General features: G+C 47.3%; 1 protein-coding gene across 3 annotated transcripts in view; it reads left to right on the top strand.

The window, feature by feature from the left end:
* The window catches only part of STS (steroid sulfatase), a 166,840-nt gene that overhangs the window by 8,990 nt on the left and 135,637 nt on the right, over positions 1-22,213 (top strand). For 2 of the 3 annotated variants that reach the window (XM_059883326.1, XM_059883327.1), the window contains exon 2: positions 7,264-7,436. In XM_059883326.1, coding sequence (XP_059739309.1) covers positions 7,420-7,436 — 17 coding nt within the window. In that variant the 5' untranslated portion in view covers positions 7,264-7,419. 3 annotated transcript variants of the gene reach the window in all.

The raw sequence follows: 22,213 nt of genomic DNA, 5'->3' as shown, positions 1-22,213 counted from the left end.
AGAACTAAACTCCTATGGATAAACAGCAAGGCCCAAATGTATAGCCCAATGACCTATATTCGATATCCTGTGATAAACCGTCATGGAAGAGAATATGAAAAAAGAATGTATTCATACATGTGTATAAGTGAGTCAGTTTGCTGTACAGCAGAAATTAACACAGCATTTTAATTCAACAGTGCTAACCCTAACCCACCCCAGTATTCTTGCCTGGAAAATTCCATGGGCAGAGGAGCCTGGCGGGCTACAGTCCATGGGTGTCTGAGCAACTGGACAGACATACATACTTCAATTAAACTGTCACAGCATTTCTTAATCCACTATACCCCAATGCAAAATAAAAAGTAAAAAAAAAAAAAAAAAGGGCTCTAAATGAGCTTTAAAAAATATAGAAAATTACAAGTAAACGCTCAAAGATCCCACCTCCAAATCCTAGTCACTGGGGGTTACGGCTTCCAGCTAGGAGTTTTAGGGGGACTCAAACGTTCTGTCCATCAGAGAATATCGTCTTCTGTTCTTTAAAAAAATCGGTAACCCAGGTTGTCTGCTTACTTCTGTCCTATGTAGAGTGACTGCAGGTTGGTTACCCGGTTTCACACTGACAGCCCTGCAGGCAGGGAGCGTTTCCCCCGCAGGTTTTTACGGGGACCTACCACCAGCCTATCTTGAGCTACCACCCAATCATGCAGAGTTAGGAGACCATCCAGCCCAGGAGAGTGAACAAGGCAGGGAAAACGTGACAGGCGTGAGCCCGCTCCTTCAGGCCTTTCAAGCAGTGAGTGTGTCATTAGGGGCAGGTGCCTGAAGCTAAGGTCGCTGACCCTGATGACTGGAAATGCAGGTTTTGCTGCAGACCTCTGGCCTCAGGGGCTGCGTGGGCTGATATGACACCAGGGGTGGCCCTTGGGGCAGGTGGCCCCAAGGCCTGGAGCACGCAGATAAGGGAAGCAGAGAAAGAAGTGGTGAGTTGAGGTTTGGGAACCGTGCAGAGACCACTTGCCTGTGTGCCCCGAGTTCAGGGTTCCCCACCACCACCACCACCACCTCAGCACTGTACATATTTGGGGCAGGAAGGTCATTACGCACTGAATTGTGTGCCCCCAAATTCAATGTGGATGTCCTGGCTGAACGTCCGGGACCTCTGAATGTGGCTGTGTTTGGAGATCTTTAAAGAGGGGGCGATGAAGATAAAAGGAAGTCACTAGGGTGGGCCCTGATCCTGCAGGACCGGGGTCCTTATAAGAAGAGGAGGTCAGCACACAGACACACACGGGGGTAGGGGGACGGCCACGTCGGGGCACAGGGAGCAGACGGCCGTCGACACGCCCAGGAGAGAGGCCTCGGGAGGAACCCAGCCTGCCCGCACCTGGATCGGTAACTTCCAGCCTCCAGGACGAGGCGAGAACACACTCAAGTGTGTTACTTAGAAGCCGTCCAGCCTATGGTACTTTGTTATGGCCGCCCTGGCAAAATAATAGGATAATTTTTAGCAGCAGGAGGATTGTTTCTGGGCGCTGTAGGGTATGTAGCAGCCTTCCTTGTCTCCACCTGCTAAATGCCAGTAGCAAACACCTCCTGTATGTCTGGTTATCAGTCCATGCATCTATCAATCCTATAGATCCAGCCACTATCTGTCCACCCATCCATCCATCTGTCCATCCACACTTCTGTTTGTCCACCCATCTATCCATCCATCCATCCTTCTATCTATCCACCTATCCTTCTATATATGTATCGATCCCTCTATGTACCCATCCATGTATCGATCCATCCATCTCCTATCTATGTATCCATCTATGCATTTATCGATCCATCTATCCATCCTATCTCTCTGTCCATCCTTCATCCATCTACTCATCAATCCATCTTCTGTTTATCCGTTTATCTGTCCATCCAACCATCTGTGGGTGTATCAGTTGCTCAGTCGTGTCCGACTCCTTGGGACCCCATGGACAGTAGCCCACCAGGCTCCTCTGTGCAGGGGATCCTCCAGGCAAGAAGACTGGAGTGGGCTGCCATTTCTTCCTCCAGGGGATCTTCCCGACCCAGGGATTGAACTCGGGTCTCCTCCTGCCATCTAATCTGTCCATCCATCCTTCTATCTATCATCCACCTATATCCATACATCCATCTATCTGTCTATCCATCTATATTCTAACTATCCATCTATCCATTTATCTCTCTATCCACCTATCTGTATTTCTGTCTACGCATACACACATGCACACACGTATAAGGAGTCCTATGTGCACGGGATCCCAGGAGCCTACTGAAACAAGAAGGCGGAGCTGCAGCTCAGAGGTTCTGCCCTGCATATGCAGTCAGCATCTTCATGTCCCTTGACTCCAAGAATCCTTGACCTGATTCAAAGAGCTCTCAGTCTGGGACTCAAGAGGCATTAGAGAAAAAAAATAAGAATGTGCTCCCCGTAGACCTGAAACATTTCGCTGATTCCTTTTTACAACACCTCCTGACAACAACACGCTCATTTTGCAACTTAGACAACGTGTCCTTCCACGCTTGTAAAACCCAGTTAAGTGTCCTGCTAATTAACCCTTTCCTTCGAGATGCCAGATAAGCAAGCTGACGGGAACTGGGCGAGGTCGCACAGCTCCTGGAGAGCTAAGGTCTGTCTGTCTGGTTGCCGGCTTGCTGGAGCCGTCTGTCTCGCCATCCGTCACCTCCCTCTGCCCCATCCTTGTCTTCGTGTGTCTGTGAGGCGTGGGTACCACTCAGCTGAGATTGGTGGCAGGGCAGACCGGAGCCCGGTGGTCCCTGCGGCTCCTGGCGGGTGGGCACCTGTAGAGTCTGCTCTGCTCCAGCCATGGGGGGCTCACGAGCCTTGCCCCCCGCTTCCTCCAGCCCAAGGAGAAGGGCTTCCACATCACGTTCAGCGTCAGGATGGACCCACGCAGGGATTCTCCTGTGACAAGGCGGGGAAACTAAGAGCTCTGGTTTCAGGACTTCCCTGGTGGTCCGGTGGCTAAGAGTCCATGCTCGCAATGTAGGTGGACCCAAGTTCCATCTCTGGTCAGGGAACTAGATCCCACAGGCAGCAGCTAAGAGTTCGAATGCCGTAGTGAGGATCCTGCATGCTGCAACTAAGACTCAGAGCAGCCAAATAAATAAAGAGAAAATTTTTAACAAAAAGGAATGCCTTTCTCATCTACCCGAAGGCGAGATCTCCTTATTTACATATTCCATGTGATCTCTGAGCTCTACCCTAACACTTCAGAGCTGTGATTCTCCATTGTTTACATGGGCAGTTTGCTATGGCTATGTCTGAGCCCCATACCTACCATCAGCAAGCTCAGGAGAAAGACCCCCTCTGCCACCACATCCTAGTGAGGCCTGGTAGATAGTAGGTGCTCAAGTAAACATGCATGCATGCTCAGTCATGTCTGACTCTAGGTGACCCCGTGGACTGTAGCCCCACCAGGCTCCTCTGTCCAGGCAAGAATACTGGAGTGGATTGCCATTTCCTCCTCCAGGGGATCTTCCCGACCCAGGGATTGAACCCACATCTCTTGCATCTCTGGCATTGGCAGGCGGATTCTTGACCACTGAGCCTTCTTGGAAGCCCCCACTCAACTAAATATGCTATGTTAGTAAATACAGTCCTTTACTACAAAGAAAAAAGAAGCAAGCTCTGGCTTCCGTACATAGCTGGTGTGGCAGTAGGGACCATGGTTCTGCTCCCCTCCACCCATCCGTTTGTGTCCAGCCCAGGGAGCTCTGGGAGGGATGCCTGATGTGGATGGCTGCATGTTCTGCTTGTGGTATTTTCCTCCTGGGTGCAGTTGGTATTTTTGCAGGAAGGTCATTTTTCTTGACCGTCTTTGCTATCAGACTACCACCCAGATGACCTACCTGCCAGAGAGGGCTCTGTATACTCCTCGCAGTGGTAGACAGCAGAAGTGGTCCACAGACCAGCAGCGTCAGCACCATCTGGGGCCTTGCCAAAAATGCAGACCCCCCAGGCCCCACCAAACCCACCTGAACCAATATCTGCATTTCACCCAGGCTTCCCAGGGGGTCTTGGCCACTGATCCCCTCAAATCCCATGGTGCGTGTGGTGAGCAGATGCATGAGAATCTTGGCTTGTGATGATTTTATGAAGAAAACAGGAAATCAGTTGAGTCCAGGGAGAGTGGTGTCTTGCTTCTTCTCAAGGAACCGACAGGCAGAACTATCTATTTTTATATTGTCTGTGTTTTTGAGGTTTCTTCTGCTGTGGATCGTCAAAACCACATCCCTCATAGATGACTGATGAGAAAATCAAATGCATTCATGATTCTGTCTATGTGTGTGTCCATCTCTCCATCTCTCTATCCATCCATCTATCCCTCTACATATCTCTCTATCTACCTATCTATCCATCTGTCTATCCCTCTATCACATCTATCATCCATCCATCCATCCATCCATCTCTCTATCCATCCATCCATACATCTATCCATCTACCTATCCATTTGTCCATCCATCTATCCATCCATCCATTCATCCATCCATCCATCCATCTATCTATGCATCCATCCATCCATCTCTCTATCCATCCATCCATACATCCATACGTCTATCTATCCTTCATCCATCTATTCTCCATCCATACGTCCATCTATCCATCCATCCATCTGTCTATCTATCCATCCATCCATTCATTCATAAATCCATCTATCCATCCATCCATATGTGCATCCATCACCCATCCATCCATCCATCCATCCAACCATCCATCATCCATCCATCCATCCATCCATTCATCCATCCATCCATATGTCCATCCATCTATCCATCCATCATCCATCCATCCATCCATCCATCCATCCATTCATCCATTCATCCATCCATCCATATGTCCATCCATCCATCCATCCATCCATTCATCCATCCATCCATATGTCCATCCATCTATCCATCCATCATCCATCCATCCATCCATCCATCCATCTATCCATCCATCTGTCCATCCATCTATCCATCCATCTATCCATCCATATGTCCATCCATCATCCATCCATCCATCCGTATGTCCATCCATCTATCCATCCATACATACATACATACATCATCCATCCATCCATCCATCCATATGTCCATCCATCTATCCATCCATACATACATACATACATACATCATCCATCCATCCATATGTCCATCCATCTATCCATCCATCAATCCCATCTATCCATCCTGTCCATGTCTTTCTCCACATCCATTGATCTATCTATCCATCCATCCATCTATGTCTGTCTGCGTATCTATCCATCTGTCAATTCTATCATATCTATCTGTCTGTCTGTCATCCATGAATCCATCCACCTGTATCTGTCTAACTCTGTATCCACCCATCCCTCTATCCTTGTATCTATCTGTCCAATCTATCTATCCATCTGTCTATTGTTCTGTCTTATCTATCTATCCATCCATCCATCCATGTCTGTCTGTTCATCCATCCATCTATGTCTGTCTATCCGTCCATCCATCCCTCCCTCCCTCCCTCCCTCTATCTATCCTGGAGACCACCAGCAAAAAAAAATAAATACTATTTGAAAAAAAGGAAAACGAAAGTCCCCAAAATAAACCAAATGAAGAAACATTTGGTTTTTTTCCACCTGCCATTTGAATGTTAACCCATAATAGCAGCAGCACAGTGTCTGACTAAGCAACTCTTAGCCCAGCCTTGCCCAGAGAAGCAGGTTTTGTCCTGTTTAGCCTAACCAAGCAAACCACAGTGAAGCAGACAGCAGAAAGACAGCAGCGGAAAGTAGGCTGCTGGTCGCCTCCTCTCATTCCCTAAGATAACACAAGCCTGGAAAAAGTAGGGCAGCTTGTATGGTCCCTCTGAAATCCACAAACCCCTTGTCCACTCACAATGATTCAGGTCCAGGATACACTTCTCTCATTTTTTTTTTCTTCAAACGTAGCATTTCCCAAACACATCACACACTCCCTTTAACAAGAAAGTAACCTCTGTTAACTTCCCGTTGAGTTGCATCTCTGTTGCCTCCCCAACCCTGCACCAAGAATATGCTTTTAGAAGCGCCAGACTACTGGTGTGCTTGGGGTCCACTGAGACCTTCCAGCTCTCTTGACCAGATTGTCCTAAAGCAATCATTGAGAATGAACTTAGCATCCCGGCAAGTCACTGTGGTACCCAGAGCATTAAAGTAAGCATAAATTTGCATAGTAAATTGTACAGACAGAGAACCTGAAGTAGCTCAAAGGGTAAAGAGTTTAACAATCATGAAAATGGGATGTGTGTGTATATATAGACATGCACACACATTTATGTGATATATGTAAGGAATCAAGTTGTGTGTGTGACTTTAAGAAACTTGAGGCATTGTGTTTACATAAAATTTAAACTTACAGAGACACACATTCTTCTGTGTTATCAGTTCAGTTCAGTCGCTCAGTCATGTCTGACTCTTTGCAGCCCCATGCACGCCAGGCTTCCCTGTCCATCACCAACTCCTAGAGTTTACTCAAACTCATGTCCATTGAGTCGGTGATGCCATCCAACCATCTCATCCTCTGTCGTCCACTTCTCCTCCTGCCCTCAGTCTTTCCCAGCATCAGGGTCTTTTCCAGCGAGTCAGTTCTTCACATCAGGTGGCCAAAGTATTGGAGCTTTAGCTTCAGCATCAGTCCTTCCAATGAATAATTATGCATGGATGTGAGTATAAGAAAAGCAAGAGGAAAGATAGGCATATCACATACACATACTGAATTTGTATATTTGCAAACATCATATTATTGATAAATAGACGTGTGTGTTGCCTTAAGAAACTTAGGTTGTGGGCTTCCCCAGGGGCTCCGTGGTAAAGAATCCAAGGGCCAATGCAAGAGACATGGGTTCCAGCCCTGGTTCAGAAAGATCCCACGTGCCCCTGGGTAACTCAGCCCATGTGCCACTGAACCTGTGTTCTAGACCCCGGGAGACACAACTCCTGAAGCTCGTGAATGCTAGAGTCTAGGCTTTACAATAAGGGAAGCCACCTCAATGAGCAGCCCACACCCCGCAAATAGAGAGCAGACCCCGCTCGACACAACCAGAGAAAAGCCAGAGTAGCAATGAAGACCCAGCACAGCCAAAAAAAGAAAAGAAAAAGAAATGTAGATGAAAACTCCTTCTGTAAAATTTGGTGTATGTGTAATACAAAGGGTAAAGAGAATTGTTCAAGCTTCAGAGTTGTGTAATAGGTTCAGTGGACGGGATGGATCAAACAGTTACACTACATGTATTTTGTTCCTTTGCAGACACATTTCAATCAAATATGTTTGTGGGCACCCAGCCAGTATATGAATGGATAAAGAAGAACGTTTAAAGAAGCATCTATTCCAGCCCTGTCTCCCCTGAAAGAACCTCCGTGGCGATCAATCCCGGTGACCCTCTCCCCTCTTGGAGTCACCGGAATGCCACAAAAAGGAAGGTAATTTACTGGGACTCTATTTGGGGTTTGATAATAAAGCCATAATACCTTCAAGTCCCCGAAAGCAGTATATCAAAGACAAGACTGTGATTAGCCCAGCTCGTGAAGAAACGGGTTGTGCTTGATAATTAAAAACCGTAAATAACCGAAAACAGCAACCTTGAAATGACTCAGATTTTTTCATCTCCCTCTGTTGTTCAGCTCTGGTTCATGTTATGTGTGGCCCCAGAGGACTGAGTCAGTGAATGGGGTCCACGTGTGTTCTGCTCTTTGCTGCCAGAGAACCTCCCTTTAGCCTCCATGGAGGGTCTCAACACGTAGCTCAGTTGGTAAAGAAACTGCCTGCAATGCAGAAGACCCGGGTTCAATCCGTGGATCAGGAAGATCCCCTGGAGAAGGAAATGGCAACCCACTCCAGTATTCTTGCCTGGAGAATCCCATGGATAGAGGAGCCTGGCAGGCTACGGTCCATGGGGCTGCAAAGAGTTAGACATGACTTAGAGATGTAACAGCCGTTGTCATATTCTAGCATTTCTGGGCTTCATGTTTATTTTCTTATTTTTTACTGTATTAGAGTCGATTTACAGGGTGGTGTCAATTTCTGCCCTACGGCACGGCAATTCAGTTACACATATGTATGAAAAGAAAAAGTGAAAGTGTTAGTCATGTCCTACTCTTTGAAGCCCCGATGGACCCAGACTCCTCTGTCTGTGGCATTCTCCAGACACGAATACTGGAGTGGGTTGCCATTTCCTTCTCCAGTGGATCTTCCCGACCCAGGGATCGAACTCGCATCTCCTGCATTGCAGGTGGATTCTATGCTGTCTGAGCCACCAAGGCGGCCGTCCATTGTTTTTTTTTTTTTAATATTCTTCTCCGTTATGATTCATCCCAGGATATCAAATAGAGTTCCATGTGCAATACAGTGGGATCTTGTTGTGTACTCAACCTGTGTATAATTGTAAGCATTTCTGGGCTTCATTTTTTTTATTATATTTTTTTAACAAAGTAGAGCTGATTTCCAGTGTTGTGTTAACTTCTGCTGTACAACAAAATGATGCAGTTATACGTATATATTCTTTTTCGTATTCTTTTTCCACTATGCCTTATCACAGGATACTGAACAGCGTTCCCTGGTCTATACAGTAGCATCTTGCTGTTTATTCCTCCTGTATATAATAGTTAGCATTTCCGGGCTTTATTTTTATACCTTTTACTGAAGTTTACTTGATTTACAGTGTGGTGTTAATCTCTGCTGTACAGCAAAGTGACTCAGTTAGACATATATATATATATATATATACTTTTCCATCCTCTCTTTTTTATTAATTTAATTTATTTTTTTATTGAAGGATAATTGCTTTACAGAATTTTGCTGTTTTCTGTCAAACCTCAACATGAATCAGCCATAGGTATACATATGTCCCCTCCCTTTTGAACCTCCCTCCCATCTACCTCCAGAGAAGGCAATGGCACCCCACTCCAGTATTCTTGCCTGAAAAATCCCATGGACGGAGGAGCCTGGTAGGCTGCAGTCCATGGGGTCGTGAAGAGTTGGACCCAACTGAGCGACTTCACTTTCCCATCTCCCTCCTCACCCCCAGGTTGATACAGAGTACCTGTTTGAGTTTCCTGAGACATTTAGCAACTTCCCGTTGGCTATCTGTTTTAAATATGGTAACGTAAGTTTCCATGTTACTCTCTCCATACATCTCACCCTCTCCTCCCTTCTCCCCGTGTCCACAAGTCTGTTGTCTATATCCATTTCTCCATTCAATTCAGTTCAGTTGTTCAGTCGTGTCCGACTCTTTGCAACCCTATGGACCACAGCACGCCAGGCCTCCCTGTCCATCACCAACTCCCGGAGTTTACTCAAACTCATGTCCATTGAGTCGGGGATGCCATCCAACCATCTCATCCTCTGTCGTCCCCTTCTCCTCCCACCCTCAGTCTTTCCCAGCATCAGGGTCTTGGTTTCTCTATTGCTGCCCTGTAATTCTCCTTTCTCTTTTATCACAGGGTATTGAAAAGAGTTCCCTGTGCTCTGTAGAGGTCCAACTGTAGAAGGAGCTTGTTGTTTATCCCTTCTATATGTATACTCGTTCAGGTTTCTGGACTTTACTTTTATACATGTCAGTGAAGTATCCTTGACTTGCAGTGTTGTGTTAATCTCTGCTGTACAGCAAGGTGACTCAGTTAGACCAGTGTATTCTTCTCCCACTCTCTCATATCACAGGGCCTTGTTGTTTATTCCTTGTATATGTACTAGTGAACATTCCTGGGCTTTTGGAGGTGGCGGTGGCTTGCCGGAGAGTAGCTGAGCCCATCCTGAAATTCACAGCAGGACCCGTACCCCGGGAATGTGCCCACTTGGTCCCATGCATACAGAGAGAATAGATGCTGATTGCAGATGATCATAAGGCAGCCGCCCAGTGGATCCTGAGCTTCCAGGCCCCCGTCCGGCTCAAGAGAGGAGCCTCCCACAAGTGTCCGGTCGCCCTCGTCCCAGCTGCCTGATTTGCCCTGGGATGTCAGTCCCCCCACTCAACACCCTCAGGGCCAAGCCTCAGTTCGGTCTTGGAGAATGAGTCTCCACTTGCCAGTCTTGGACTGACTGCCCTCCGCTGGGATTCTCCACCAGCTGTTTGTCCGCTGGACTCTTCTGCAGAGTCCCAAGCGGGAAGGCATGTCCGGTTTTAGCTTGAGGGTTCCCTTGGTGACCAGTGTAGTGAGACAGGTGTCGAAAACTCTCCAAGGGTTTCCGTTCTGCAGGGGTCAGGGGGTGAGGGGGCGGCGGTTGGAGGGTGCCTGGCATGTGGGATCTTAGTTCCCCGACTGGGGATCGAACTCGCATCCCTTACCTTTGGGACATGGAGCGGACTCCTGGACCACCAGGGCATTCCCTGCAAGGGTGAAGAACACAAAGCCTCTGCTCTTCCTGACCTCAGAGTGCAGTGGCTTACATAGCTCAGGTGCAGTCTTTTCACTTGAGTCTCTAAAACTGGCCCAAGGGTCAGTTGCTCAGTCGTGTCTGACTCTCTGTGACCCCATGGACCATAGCCCACCAGGCTCCTCTGTCCATGGGAATTCTCCAGGCAAGAATCCTGGAGTGGGAAGAGTGGATCTTCCGGACCCCGGAATTATACCCAGGTCTCCTCCATTAGCAGGCAGATTCTTTATTGTCTGAGCTAGCAGGGAAGCCCCTCCCCCCAAAAAAACTGGCCCCAAAGGAGCCTCGATTTACGTTCCATGCACTGCACCCTGCTTCTCTATCTGGTGAGGAACCTTGCCTTGAATGCAGGACAAAAGCCAACCACTGCTCCAGGCTCGTCACATGATTAGCCTGGGGCCTGACTTCAAGTCTGCCTTCCCTTCAGTAACATAAATCCTTGGGACGCGGAGGGAATGTTTATGATAGCAGGGTAGTAAGGGCTCAGAGGGTAAAGTGTCTGCCTGCAATGCGGGAGACCTGGGTTTGATCCCTGGGTCGGGAAAATCCCCTGGAGAAGGAAATGGCAACCTACTCCAGTATTCTTGCCTGGAGAATCCCATGGACAGAGGAGCCTGGCGGGCTACAGTACATCGGGTCGCAAAGAGTCAGACACGACTGAGCGACTTCACTCACAAGGGCTGGCTGAGGGGCAAAAAAAAAAAAAAAATTAAGTCCTGGAGGAATAGTTAATGCAGGCAGCCGAAACCTCCATGGGCTCTGTGTTCTGGCAGCAGGAACAGAAAAGAAGAGCATAGCTATTGTAAACAGGGCTGCGATGAACACTGGGGTACGCGTGTCTCTTTCAGTTCTGCTCTCCTCACTGTGTATGCCCAGCAGTGGGACTGCTGGGTTGTACACCCATAGCTGATTCATGTCAATGTAGGGCAGAAACCACCACAATGTTGTAAACTAATTAGCCTCCACTGAAAATAAAGAGATGGCAAGAGTGAATGTCGACATTCTAGGAATCAGCGAACTGAAATGGACTGGAATGGGTGAATTTAACTCAGATGACCATTATATCTACTACTGCGGGCAGGAATCCCTCAGAAGAAATGGAGTAGCCATCATGGTCAACAAAAGAGTCCGAAATGCAGTACTTGGATGCAATCTCAAAAACGACAGAATGATCTCTGTTCGTTTCCAAGGCAAACCATTCAATATCACAGTAATCCAAGTCTATGCCCCAACCAGTAATGGTGAAGAAGCTGAAGTTGAATGGTTCTATGAAGACCTACAAGACCTTTTAGAACTAACACCCAAAAAAGATGTCCTTTTCATTATAGGGGACTGGAATGCAAAAGTAGGAAGTTAAGAAACACCTGGAGTAACAGGCAAATTTGGCCTTGGAATACGGAATGAAGCAGGGCAAAGACTGATAGAGTTTTGCCAAGAAAATGCATTGGTCATAACAAACACCCTCTTCCAACAACACAAGAGAAGACTCTACACATGGACATCACCAGGTGGTCAACACCGAAATCAGATTGATTATATTCTTTGCAGCCAAAGATGGAGAAGCTCTATACAGTCAACAAAAACAAGACTGGGAGCTGACCATGGTTCAGACCATGAACTCCTTATTGCCAAATTCAGACTTAAATTGAAGAAAGTAGGGAAAACCACTAGACCATTCAGGTATGACCTAAATCAAATCCCTTATGATTATACAGTGGAAGTGAGAAATAGATTTAAGGGCCTAGATCTGATAGATAGAGTGCCTGATGAACTATGGAATGAGGTTCGTGACAGTGTACAGGAGACAGGGATCAAGACCGTCCCCATGGAAAAGAAATGCAAAAAAGCAAAATGGCTGTCTGAGGAGGCCTTCCAAATAGCTGTGAAAAGAAGAGAAGCGAAAAGCAAAGGAGAAAAGGAAAGATATAAACATCTGAATGCAGAGTTCCAAAGAATAGCAAGGAGAGATAAGAAAACCTTCTTCAGTGATCAATGCAAAGAAATAGAGGAAAACAACAGAATGGGAAAGACTAGAGATCTCTTCAAGAAAATCAGAGATACCAAAGGAACATTTCATGCAAAGATGGGCTTGATAAAGGACAGAAATGGTATGGACCTAACAGAAGCAGAAGATATTAAGAAGAGATGGCAAAAATACACAGAAGAACTGTACAAAAAAGATCTTCATGACCAAGATAATCACGTTGGTGTGATCACTCACCTAGAGCCAGACATCCTGGAATGTGAAGTCAAGTGGGCCTTAGAAAGCATCACTATGAACAAAGCTAGTGGAGGTGATGGAATTCCAGTTGAGCTATTCCAAATCCTGAAAGATGATGCTGTGAAAGTGCTGCACTCAATATGCCAGCAAATTTGGACAACTCAGCAGTAGTCACAGGACTGGAAAAGGACAGTTTGCATTCCAATCCCAAAGAAAGGCAATGCCAAAGAATGCTCAAACTACCACACAATTGTACTCATCTCACACGCTAGTAAAGTCATGCTCAAAATTCTCCAAGCCAGGCTTCAGCAATATGTGAACCGTGAACTTCTTGATGTTCAAGCTGGTTTTAGAAAAGGCAGAGCAACCAGAGATCAAATTGCTAACATCTGCTGGATCATGGAAAAAGCAAGAGAGTTCCAGAAAAACATCTATTTCTGCTTTATTGACTATGCCAAAGCCTTTGACTGTGTGGATCACAATAAACTGTGGAAAATTCTGAAAGAGATGGGAATACCAGACCACCTGATCTGCCTCTTGAGAAACCTGTAAGCAGGTCAGGAAGCAACAGTTAGAACTGGACATGGAACAACAGACTGGTTCCAAATAGGAAAAGGAATTCGTCAAGGCTGTATACCGTCACCCTGCTTATTTAACTTCTGTGCAGAGTACATCATGAGAAACACTGGACTGGAAGAAACACAAACTGGAATCAAGATTGCCGGGAGAAATATCAATAACCTCAGATATGAAGATGACACCACCCTTATGGCAGAAAATGAAGAGGAACTCAAAAGCCTCTTGATGAAAGTGAAAGAGGAGAGTGAAAAAGTTGGCTTAAAGCTCAACATTCAGAAAATGAAGATCATGGCATCTGGTCCCATCACTTCATGGGAAGTAGATGGGGAAACAGTGGAACAGTGTCAGACTTTATTTTTCTGGGCTCCAAAATCACTGCAGATGGTGACTGCAGCCATGAAATTAAAAGACGCGTACTCCTTGGAAGGAAAGTTATGACCAACCTAGATAGCATATTCAAAAGCAGAGACAGTACTTTGCCAACAAAGGTTCGTCTAGTCAAGGTTATGGTTTTTCCTGTGGTCATGTATGGATGTGAGAGTTGGACTGTGAAGAAGGCTGAGTGCCGAAGAATTGATGCTTTTGAACTGTGGTATTGGAGAAGACTCTTGAGAGTCCCTTGGACTGCAAGGAGATCCAACCAGTCCATTCTGAAGGAGATCAGCCCTAGGATTTCTTTGGAAGGAATGATGCTAAAGCTGAAACTCCAGTACTTTGGCCACCTCATGCGAAGAGTTGACTCATTGGAAAAGAGTCTGATGCTGGGAGGGACTGTGGGCAAGAGGAGAAGGGGACGCAGAGGATGAGATGGTTGGATGGCATCACTGACTCGATGGACATGAGTCTGAGTGAACTCCAGGAGTTGGTGATGGACAGGGAGGCCTGGCGTGCTGCGATTCATGGGGTCGCAAAGAGTCAGACACGACTGAGCGACTGATCTGATCTGATATGATCTGAAAATAAATAAATAAATTTTTTTTTTAAAAGGCAAGACAACAGCTTTCTTTGGGATTAGAATCCTGCCTCTCCTGGAGTGTTTTTCCAGTAGTCATGTCTGAATGTGAGAGTTGGACTGTAAAGAAAGCTGAGCACCAAAGAATTGATGCTTTTGAGCTGTGTTGGAGACGACTCTTTAGAGTCTGTTGGACTGCAAAGAGATCCAACTAGTCCATCCTAAAGGAAATCAGTCCTGAATATACATTGGAAGGATTGATGTTGAAGCTGAAACTCCAATATTTTGGTCACCAAATGTGAAGAACTGACTCACTGGAAAAGACCCTGATGCCGAGAAAGATTGAAGGCAGGAGAAGGGGATGACAGAGGATGAGATGGTTGGATGGCATCACCAACTCAATGAACATGAGTTTGAGCAAGCTCCGGTAGTTGGTGATCGACAGGGAGGCCTGGCATCCTGAAGTCCATGGGGTCACAAAGAGTCAGACGTGACCAAGTGACTGAACTGAACTGACTCTCCTAGTGTGTATGAGAATGGGAGTGAGTCTTCTTGCTTCACTCCTGCCCTGTGAGGACTCAGAGAGGCCCCTTAGAGAGGGTGAGACCTCAGGCTGAAGATCTGGGACCCTGAGGAGCTGATCCCTGCCTGAGGGACCAGGCAGGGTGGTATGCCCGTAAAACCTGGATTGGCCTGGGTGCTTGGAGATGCTGACCTTGGGTGACTCGTGGTGACGGGCAGAGCCAAGGTCTTGCAGCCATTGGGATTTCTGCTCCTGGGGGTGGGAGAGACTCCAGCTGAGAGGGAACCACCCCTCAGGCTCTGGAGTTGCCCCTGGGAAGGAAATCTGCTGGGACAGGTCCCAGGAACTTGTCCCAAGGCGCTGCTGAGGGCGGGTCAGCTTCCAGAGGCCCGGAGCCATCTCTGGGCAGTAGGGGTCGTAGGGGTGTAGTCTGTCCTTTGACCTTGTCCCTTTGTATTCCTTCCTGGAAGAGACCCAAGAGCAGCTAGAAGGGTAGGGAATGATCCATAAGGACACCAGAGGCTCCTTCTTCATTGTCTCCAAGTCTCCGGACCACTAAGACCACGCCTTAATGGACAGCTAACTGACTTACCCCGGAATTAAGCCAGGAGTTTTAGAATCTAAAGCCACTGGTACAGCAGTCTGCGACCACAAGCATCCCAGGGTGTGCTGGAATCGTGACCTCCACGCCAAGCTTTGAACCATCTCTCCGACGAGTAAGTTTTGTAGATATCCCCACCCCCACCCAACCCCAAGACCAGAGGTCACCTTTGGATCATGTCTGGGTCACGCCTGCGTGCATGCTAAGTCCATTCAGTCCTGTCTGACTCTGCGACTCCGTAGACGGTAGCCCACCAGGCTCCTCTATCCATGGGATTCTCCAGGCAAGAGATACTGGAGTGGGTTGCCATGCCCTCCTCCAGGGGATCTTCCCCACCCAGGGATGGAACCCACATCTCCTGCATTGCAAGCGGATTCTTGCCCACTGAGCCCCTGGAGAAGCTCCCCCCAGGTCATGCTTACTCAGGCTCAAGTCTTTTTGTTCAGGTTTCACCTTACTATCATCCCTGGGTTTCCATAAAGAATGGGAAATGTGTCAACAGCCGCTGCATTATGTATTAATTATAGGAGAACCTGCCAAATGCCCGGGGCATGCAAAACAATTAAAACTGGGGAATCATGAAAACAAAGACGGAGTGAGTCTTTTTTTTTTTTTAAACCTAAACAAAAGAAAATGATGACAGGAGGGGACTTGGTCAGAGAGACAGGGTGTGAACTTCCCTGGGGGTCCTGTGGCTAAGACTCCATGCTCCCAATGCGGGAGGCCTGGCTTCAATCCCTGGTCAGGGAACTACATCCCACTAGACAGTGACTAAGGTGGATGCTCCCGTGTGTCTCAAGGAAGACTTGGCACAGCCAAATAAATAAAAGAGACAGGAGTGCTAAGTTGCTTCAGTCGTGTCTGACTCTTTGCGACCCCATGGGCTGCAGCCCGCCAGGCTTCTCTGTCCGTGGGACTCTCCAGGCAGGAATACTGGAGTGGGTTGCCATGCCCTCCTCCAGGGGATCTTCCCCACCCAGGGAGGCAACCTGAGTCTCTGGCATCTCCAGCACTGGCAGGCAGGTTCTTTACCCCTGAGCCACCAGGGAAGCCCTCAGAGAGTCACAGGGGCGAGTTATCCTTTGATGGGTAGAGACGTCCCCCAGACGTGTGGGCAGGGGCATCCCCGGCTCACTTCCTCTCTGCTGTTTTGCACCCTGCCCACGAGACTGGGGGGGTGGGCGGGTGGGTGACCTGGCTCAGCGTCCTCGCCCAGAGTGGCGGTGAGAAATGCATTCCTCGGGGCTCTGTGTGCAGCTTGTGGGGGCGATGGGCAGGGAGGCGGGAATGGTTTCCTGCACACTGTGCTCAGAGCATGCGGTGTGCCCGCCCTCACCCGTCACCGCCCCCCCACTGGGGACCACCGTGTGATCAGTGGTCCCCGCACGTGCCCCCACCCCCCTGCCTTTCCACACGCCCCTTCCCCACTCACACCCCGGTGTGCCTGTCGGCCATGGGCCAGCCCTAGCGCACCTCCGAAGTGCTCTGCCTAAACGTCCTCCGAGATGACCGTCATGTCCCTTTGATTCCTTCCTCCCCCGTGGCATAACAATTGAGGTCAGCAAGCCCAGCTCCCCTTCTGATTTATGCATGAGGCACTCAGCAGTCAGGGACAGACATGTGGAGAGATGCAGGCGTGGGCCCTAGGTAACTTTTTTATGAGAGATTCACCGGTTGTCCAGGGATGACTTTACAACCGGGTGATGGTTCCCTATAACTGCCCCGGGGCCGTGCAGTGACTCTTCAGAAGCCAGGCAGGCAGAGGGCCCAGGGTGTCATCCTGTGTGGTCAGTCGGAGAAGCTGTGTGAGGTCCTGCGATCAAGTCCGGGCACCTTGTCTGTTTCACCGTGAATGGCTTGGTGAGTTGCATTCATTTTTTTTTTTTTTCCCCTTCTACTGCCAAGGGATTCAGATAAATGATAGTAAACGGCTCCTGGCAATAGGAACTTTAGCACAGAGCTTCAAAGGGCGGCGTCTACAGGTTCCTGTTTTGTTCCTTTTATAGGATAGTGAGATAGCCTACAAGTCACGACTTGATTAAGTTGAAGGGCTCGGTGTTGTTGTTCGGTTGCTAAATTGTCTCTGACTCTTTGTGACCCGTGGACGGCAGCACACCAGGCTCCTCTGTCTTCTACTGACTCCCGGAGTTTGCTCAAGCTCTTGTCCGCCGAGTCGGTGATGCTAACCATCTCGTCCTCTGCCGCCCCCTTCTCCTTTTGCCCTCAATCTTTCCCAGCATCAGGGTCTTTTTCAGTGAGTCGGCTCTTTGCATCAGGTGGCCGAAGGCTGAGACAGAGATTTCTGAACCATGCAGAAAAAGAAAGCGTTACCGTGCAAAGAAAAGACTGTTAGCTTTTGGCCAAACCTGCAAAGCCACACACAGCCGTTTATCTGATATGTAGTCATTTGTTCGTTTGCTCTGAAACAAGGAGGTCTCGTACGAGAGGGAATCAATTGCCAGATAGTCTTTTGGTCTTTCTGGATGAAAGCCCAAAACACGAGTTTGGTAAAAGGAATAGTGATGGGACGTCCTGGTGGTTCAGTGGTTGAGATTCCGTGCTTCCAAGGCAAGGGGAGTGAGTTCAATCCCTGGTCAGGGAACTAATAGTCCACGTATCTTTTGGCATGGACAAATAAATAATTTTTTAAAGTTTAAAAAAAAAAAGAGTAGTGGAGAGGAGGAACTCTTAAGAGGAAGTGAGCAGAGAGGTGCATTTTCTGCTATAGCTTGTCTCAAGACAGAAATGTAAGCAATTAGCCTTGCCAACCATAATATCAGAACCATTGCTTCTGAGTTCGATACAAGGAATATGAATAAGACGCATGTGCCCTGAAACGGCTTCTGTGAAAGACTGATGTCATTCTCAGCTTGCTTTGGAAAAGCAACTGCTTGCTTTTTCCAAAACAATTTGGAGGCAGAATGAATAGCAGGTCCACTATTTTCTCCTCCCCACCCCCGCCGTTTTTTTTTCCACTTTGCATCTGTGTTTTCTTTCTTAAATATATGGATAAGTCTGTCATGAACCACTTGAATCTGTGTCCTGAAAAATGGCAAAGAACCACGTTTCCTAACTGAGAGGCTTGCACATCGATCAATGCGTCCTCAGGACAGTTGTGTCTTGGGTTCTTTGTGGCTGCAATGGGTGTGTTTTTGGCTGTGCTGTTTATTATTCCAGGGTTTGGCTGTGTCGTCTGTCTTTATAAAGGAGCTGGGTTAAACCGGGAATGCATTTGCAGTTCAGAAATCAACCATTTTATTCTGTGCATGTCTATCAAGTACAGAAAATCAGCATTTGGGACAATGTATCCTTTGCAGTGAATGCCACACCTAACCTACTTATTATGAACCAACAAAATATGTGATTTTTTTCTCCCAGCGATAGAGGCTAAGAAATGCATGTAAACCCCATTCAACCTGAGGCTTCATGTTTCTCTTATCAGCAAATAATCAGAATGAATTAAGATGTCCACTTCTTGCTTGCTCTTCTTCTTATCTGAGGGTCACATATTTTCTGTCTACCCCAGTTTTTTTCCTTTCTGCTGTCCCTTGCACACTGAATTGGAGGCACTGATAGAAATGATTGTCATCTAAGATGATGTCACTAAAAATGGTGAGGCTGTTTTCTGGAAAGATTCCTCTGTGTCATGGTTATTTGCCATCGGCACTGTGTGTGTTCACTAACCACATGAGGATACCCGAGAGATTATTCCTGTGAATTGGTGTTTGCAGGGACATTCCTATTTGCCAACTGAGATATTGCCCCATATTCATTTATAATGAGATTGTAAGTGTAACAACTGATGCTATCAGGACTCAGAAGTGTAAAAGCTTCCAGACATAAAAGAAGAGAGAGAGAAAAATGTGTCCCTCTATTTGTATTTAAAGGGTAAACAGTATCTGTCAGGTATCCCTTAAAAGGTTGAATGAAACTGTCTTTATTGTTTTTCTCTCTCTGTTTTTTTCCTCTTTCTTTTCTTATTTTTTTGTCAGTCGTGTCCTATTCTTTCCCACCCCGTGGACTTTGGGTTGCCATTTCCTTCTCCAGAAACTGTCTTTAAAAGATTATGGGTAGGCAGTGTTTCTGAAAACACTGTTTACAGTAGCTAGGAAGAAGAAGTGAAGTTGCTCAGTCGTGTCTGACTCTTTGCGACCCCATGGACTGTATCCCACCAGGCTCCTCCATCCATGGGATTTTCCAGGCAAGAGTACTGGGGTGGGTTGCTATTTCCTTCTCCAGGGGATCTTCCCCACCCAGGGATCAAACCTGGGTCTAGGCGGACGCTTTACCGTCTGAGCCACCAGGGAATTCACAGTAGCTAGGACATAGAAGCAACCTAGATGCCCATCGACAGATGGGTGGGTAAACAAATCGTGGTACACATGCACAGCAGAATATTACTCAGCCATGAAAAGGAGCACATTTGAGTCAATTGTGATGAGGTAGATGAACCTAGAGCCTGTTATACAGAGTGAAGTAAGTCAGAAGGAGAAAAAGCAAATAATAGCACACATATATGGAACCTAGAAAGATGGTACTGATGACCCTATTTGCATAGCACCAATGGAGAATAGACTGTGGTCTCTGGAAAGGAATAGGATGGACAGATGGAGAGAGGTGTGCTGAAACTCATACACTACCAAGTGGAAAATAGGTACCCAGTGGGAATTGGTGTATGGTGCTGGGAACTCAAGCCTGGTGGTCTGGGCTGACCTCGAGGGATGGGATGGGGTGGGAGGTGGGAGGGAGGTTCAAGAGGGAGGGGACACATGTATACCTGTGACTGATTCATGTTGATATGTGGCAGAAACCAACACAACATCGTAAACCAGTTATCTTCCAATGAAAAATAAATCGGAGAAGGAAATGGCAACCCCACTCCAGTATTCCTGCCTGGAAAAGTCCATGAACAGAGGAGCCTGGAGGGCTGCAGTCCATGGGGTTACATGCCCGAGCATGAATGCACGAGGGTGGAGGGAGATGGGTTGGAAGCAATAAACTGGTAGAATTTTTTTTTAATAAAAAATAAATTTAAAAAAATTTTAAAGATGGTGAGTAGGGACTTCCCTGGTGATCCGATGGTTAAGAGTTCACCTTCCAGTTCAGGGGGCTGAAGGTTAGATCCCTGGTCAGGGAACTAAGTTCCCATAGGCCTCTCGGCAAAAAAAAAAAAAAAAAAAAAAAAAACAAATTCAGTAAAGACTTTAAAATGGTCCACATCCAAAAAAAAGATCTTAAAAATAAAATAATAAATAAAAAAAAGCTTGCGGGTAAAAACTGCAAGCCGTGTTCTCAAGACCCCGTCACCACCTCCGCCGTTTTGTCGGGCTCCTGTCTTCTGCTTAAACTGCCTGCCTTGTTTGGGTGTTAGCCCTGAAAAACTCGGTCACTGACTCAGCAAGCTCTCACCTGGCACCCCGGGATCCAGGTAATAAAAGAGGGAGTGATGATGAAACACAGGTGCAGCCTCACCTCTGAGATTGTCCAAGACAGAAAACAAAAAACCTGGTAAAAGACTGCAAGAGCTGAGGTCAGTGGTCATTCAACACTCGTCGAGAACAGGAAGGACCGGGAAGGACGCAGCGCTGGGCTCAGCTAGAGCAGCAGCTGGATTTGCTGTTTTCCTTTTTTTTTTTTTTTTTTTATTGAACATTCTTATTTACGTATTTGGCTTCGTTGGGGCTCAGTTGCAGCATGCAGGATCTTTAGTCGTGGCACGTGGAATCTAGTTCCCTTGACCAGGGAGGAACCTGGGTCCCCTGCTTTGGGAGCATGGAGTCTTAGCCACCAGACCACCAGGGAAGTCCCATTGACTCTCAACTCTGGTTGAAAGCCCCCAGGTCACACCAGATGGTTCCCAGAGTCAGTGTTCCTCTTTGTGTTTCCAGGAGAGGGGTTTTCTTGCCTACAGAAGGATGGAGAGTTTGGCCGGGGGCTGGGGGCTCTCCTTTACAGTAACTCAGACTCGTGTGTATTGAATCGGTGATGCCATCCAGCCATCTCATCCTCTGTCATCCCCTTCTCCTCCCGCCTTCAATCTTTCCCAGCATCAGGGTCTTTTCCAATGAGTCAGTTCTTTACATCAGGTGGCCAAAGGATTGGAGGTTCAGCTTCATCAGGCACTATTTGCAATACCCAAAACGTGGAAGCAACCCCCAGTGCCCACCAACAGACAATTAGATTAAGAATATGAGGTCCATATACCCAACAGAATATTACTCAGGCATAAATAGAGAGTAAAATGTTGCCATTTGCAAAAGCATGGATGGACCTAGAGGGTCTTACTCTTTAGTGATAAGTCAGAGAAAGACAAATACTGTATATCGCTTGTATGTGGCATCTTGAAAATAATACAAATGAACATGTATACAAAACAGAAATAGACACATCACAAACTGTTACTCAAGGGGAGAGAGACGTGTTGTTGGGTGAGTCGCTCAGTCGTGTCCGACTCTTTGTGACCCCGTGGACTGTAGCCCGCCAGGCTCCCCTGTTCATGGAATTCTCCAAGGAAGAAGACTGGAGCGGGTGGCCGTTTCCTTCTCCAGAGGATCTTCCCAACCCAGGGATGGAACCTGGGTCTCCCGCATTGCGGGCAGCTTCTTCACCAGCTGAGCCACCAAGGAAGCTAGTGGTAAAGGACCCGCCTGCCAATGCAGGAGACATAAAAGACATGGGTTGGGAAAACCCCCTGGAGCAGGGCACGGCAACCTACTCCAGGATTCTTGACTGGAGAATCCCTGTGGACAGGGGAGACCGGCAGCCTACTATCCATAGGGTAGAAAAGAGTTGGACATGACTGAGGTGAGTTAGCAAATAAAGGGGAGAGAGACATAGGCAGGGACAAATTAGGGGTATAGAATTTCAAATTAGGGATATAGAATTTGTGGAGACACACTACTATATATGAAATAGATAAACAACAAGGATTTACTGTATAGCACAGGGAAT

This window comes from Bos taurus, chromosome X, assembly GCF_002263795.3.
Source record: "Bos taurus isolate L1 Dominette 01449 registration number 42190680 breed Hereford chromosome X, ARS-UCD2.0, whole genome shotgun sequence".
Lineage (NCBI taxonomy): Eukaryota > Metazoa > Chordata > Mammalia > Artiodactyla > Bovidae > Bos > Bos taurus.
This window is presented reverse-complemented; position numbering and strand designations above follow the sequence as displayed.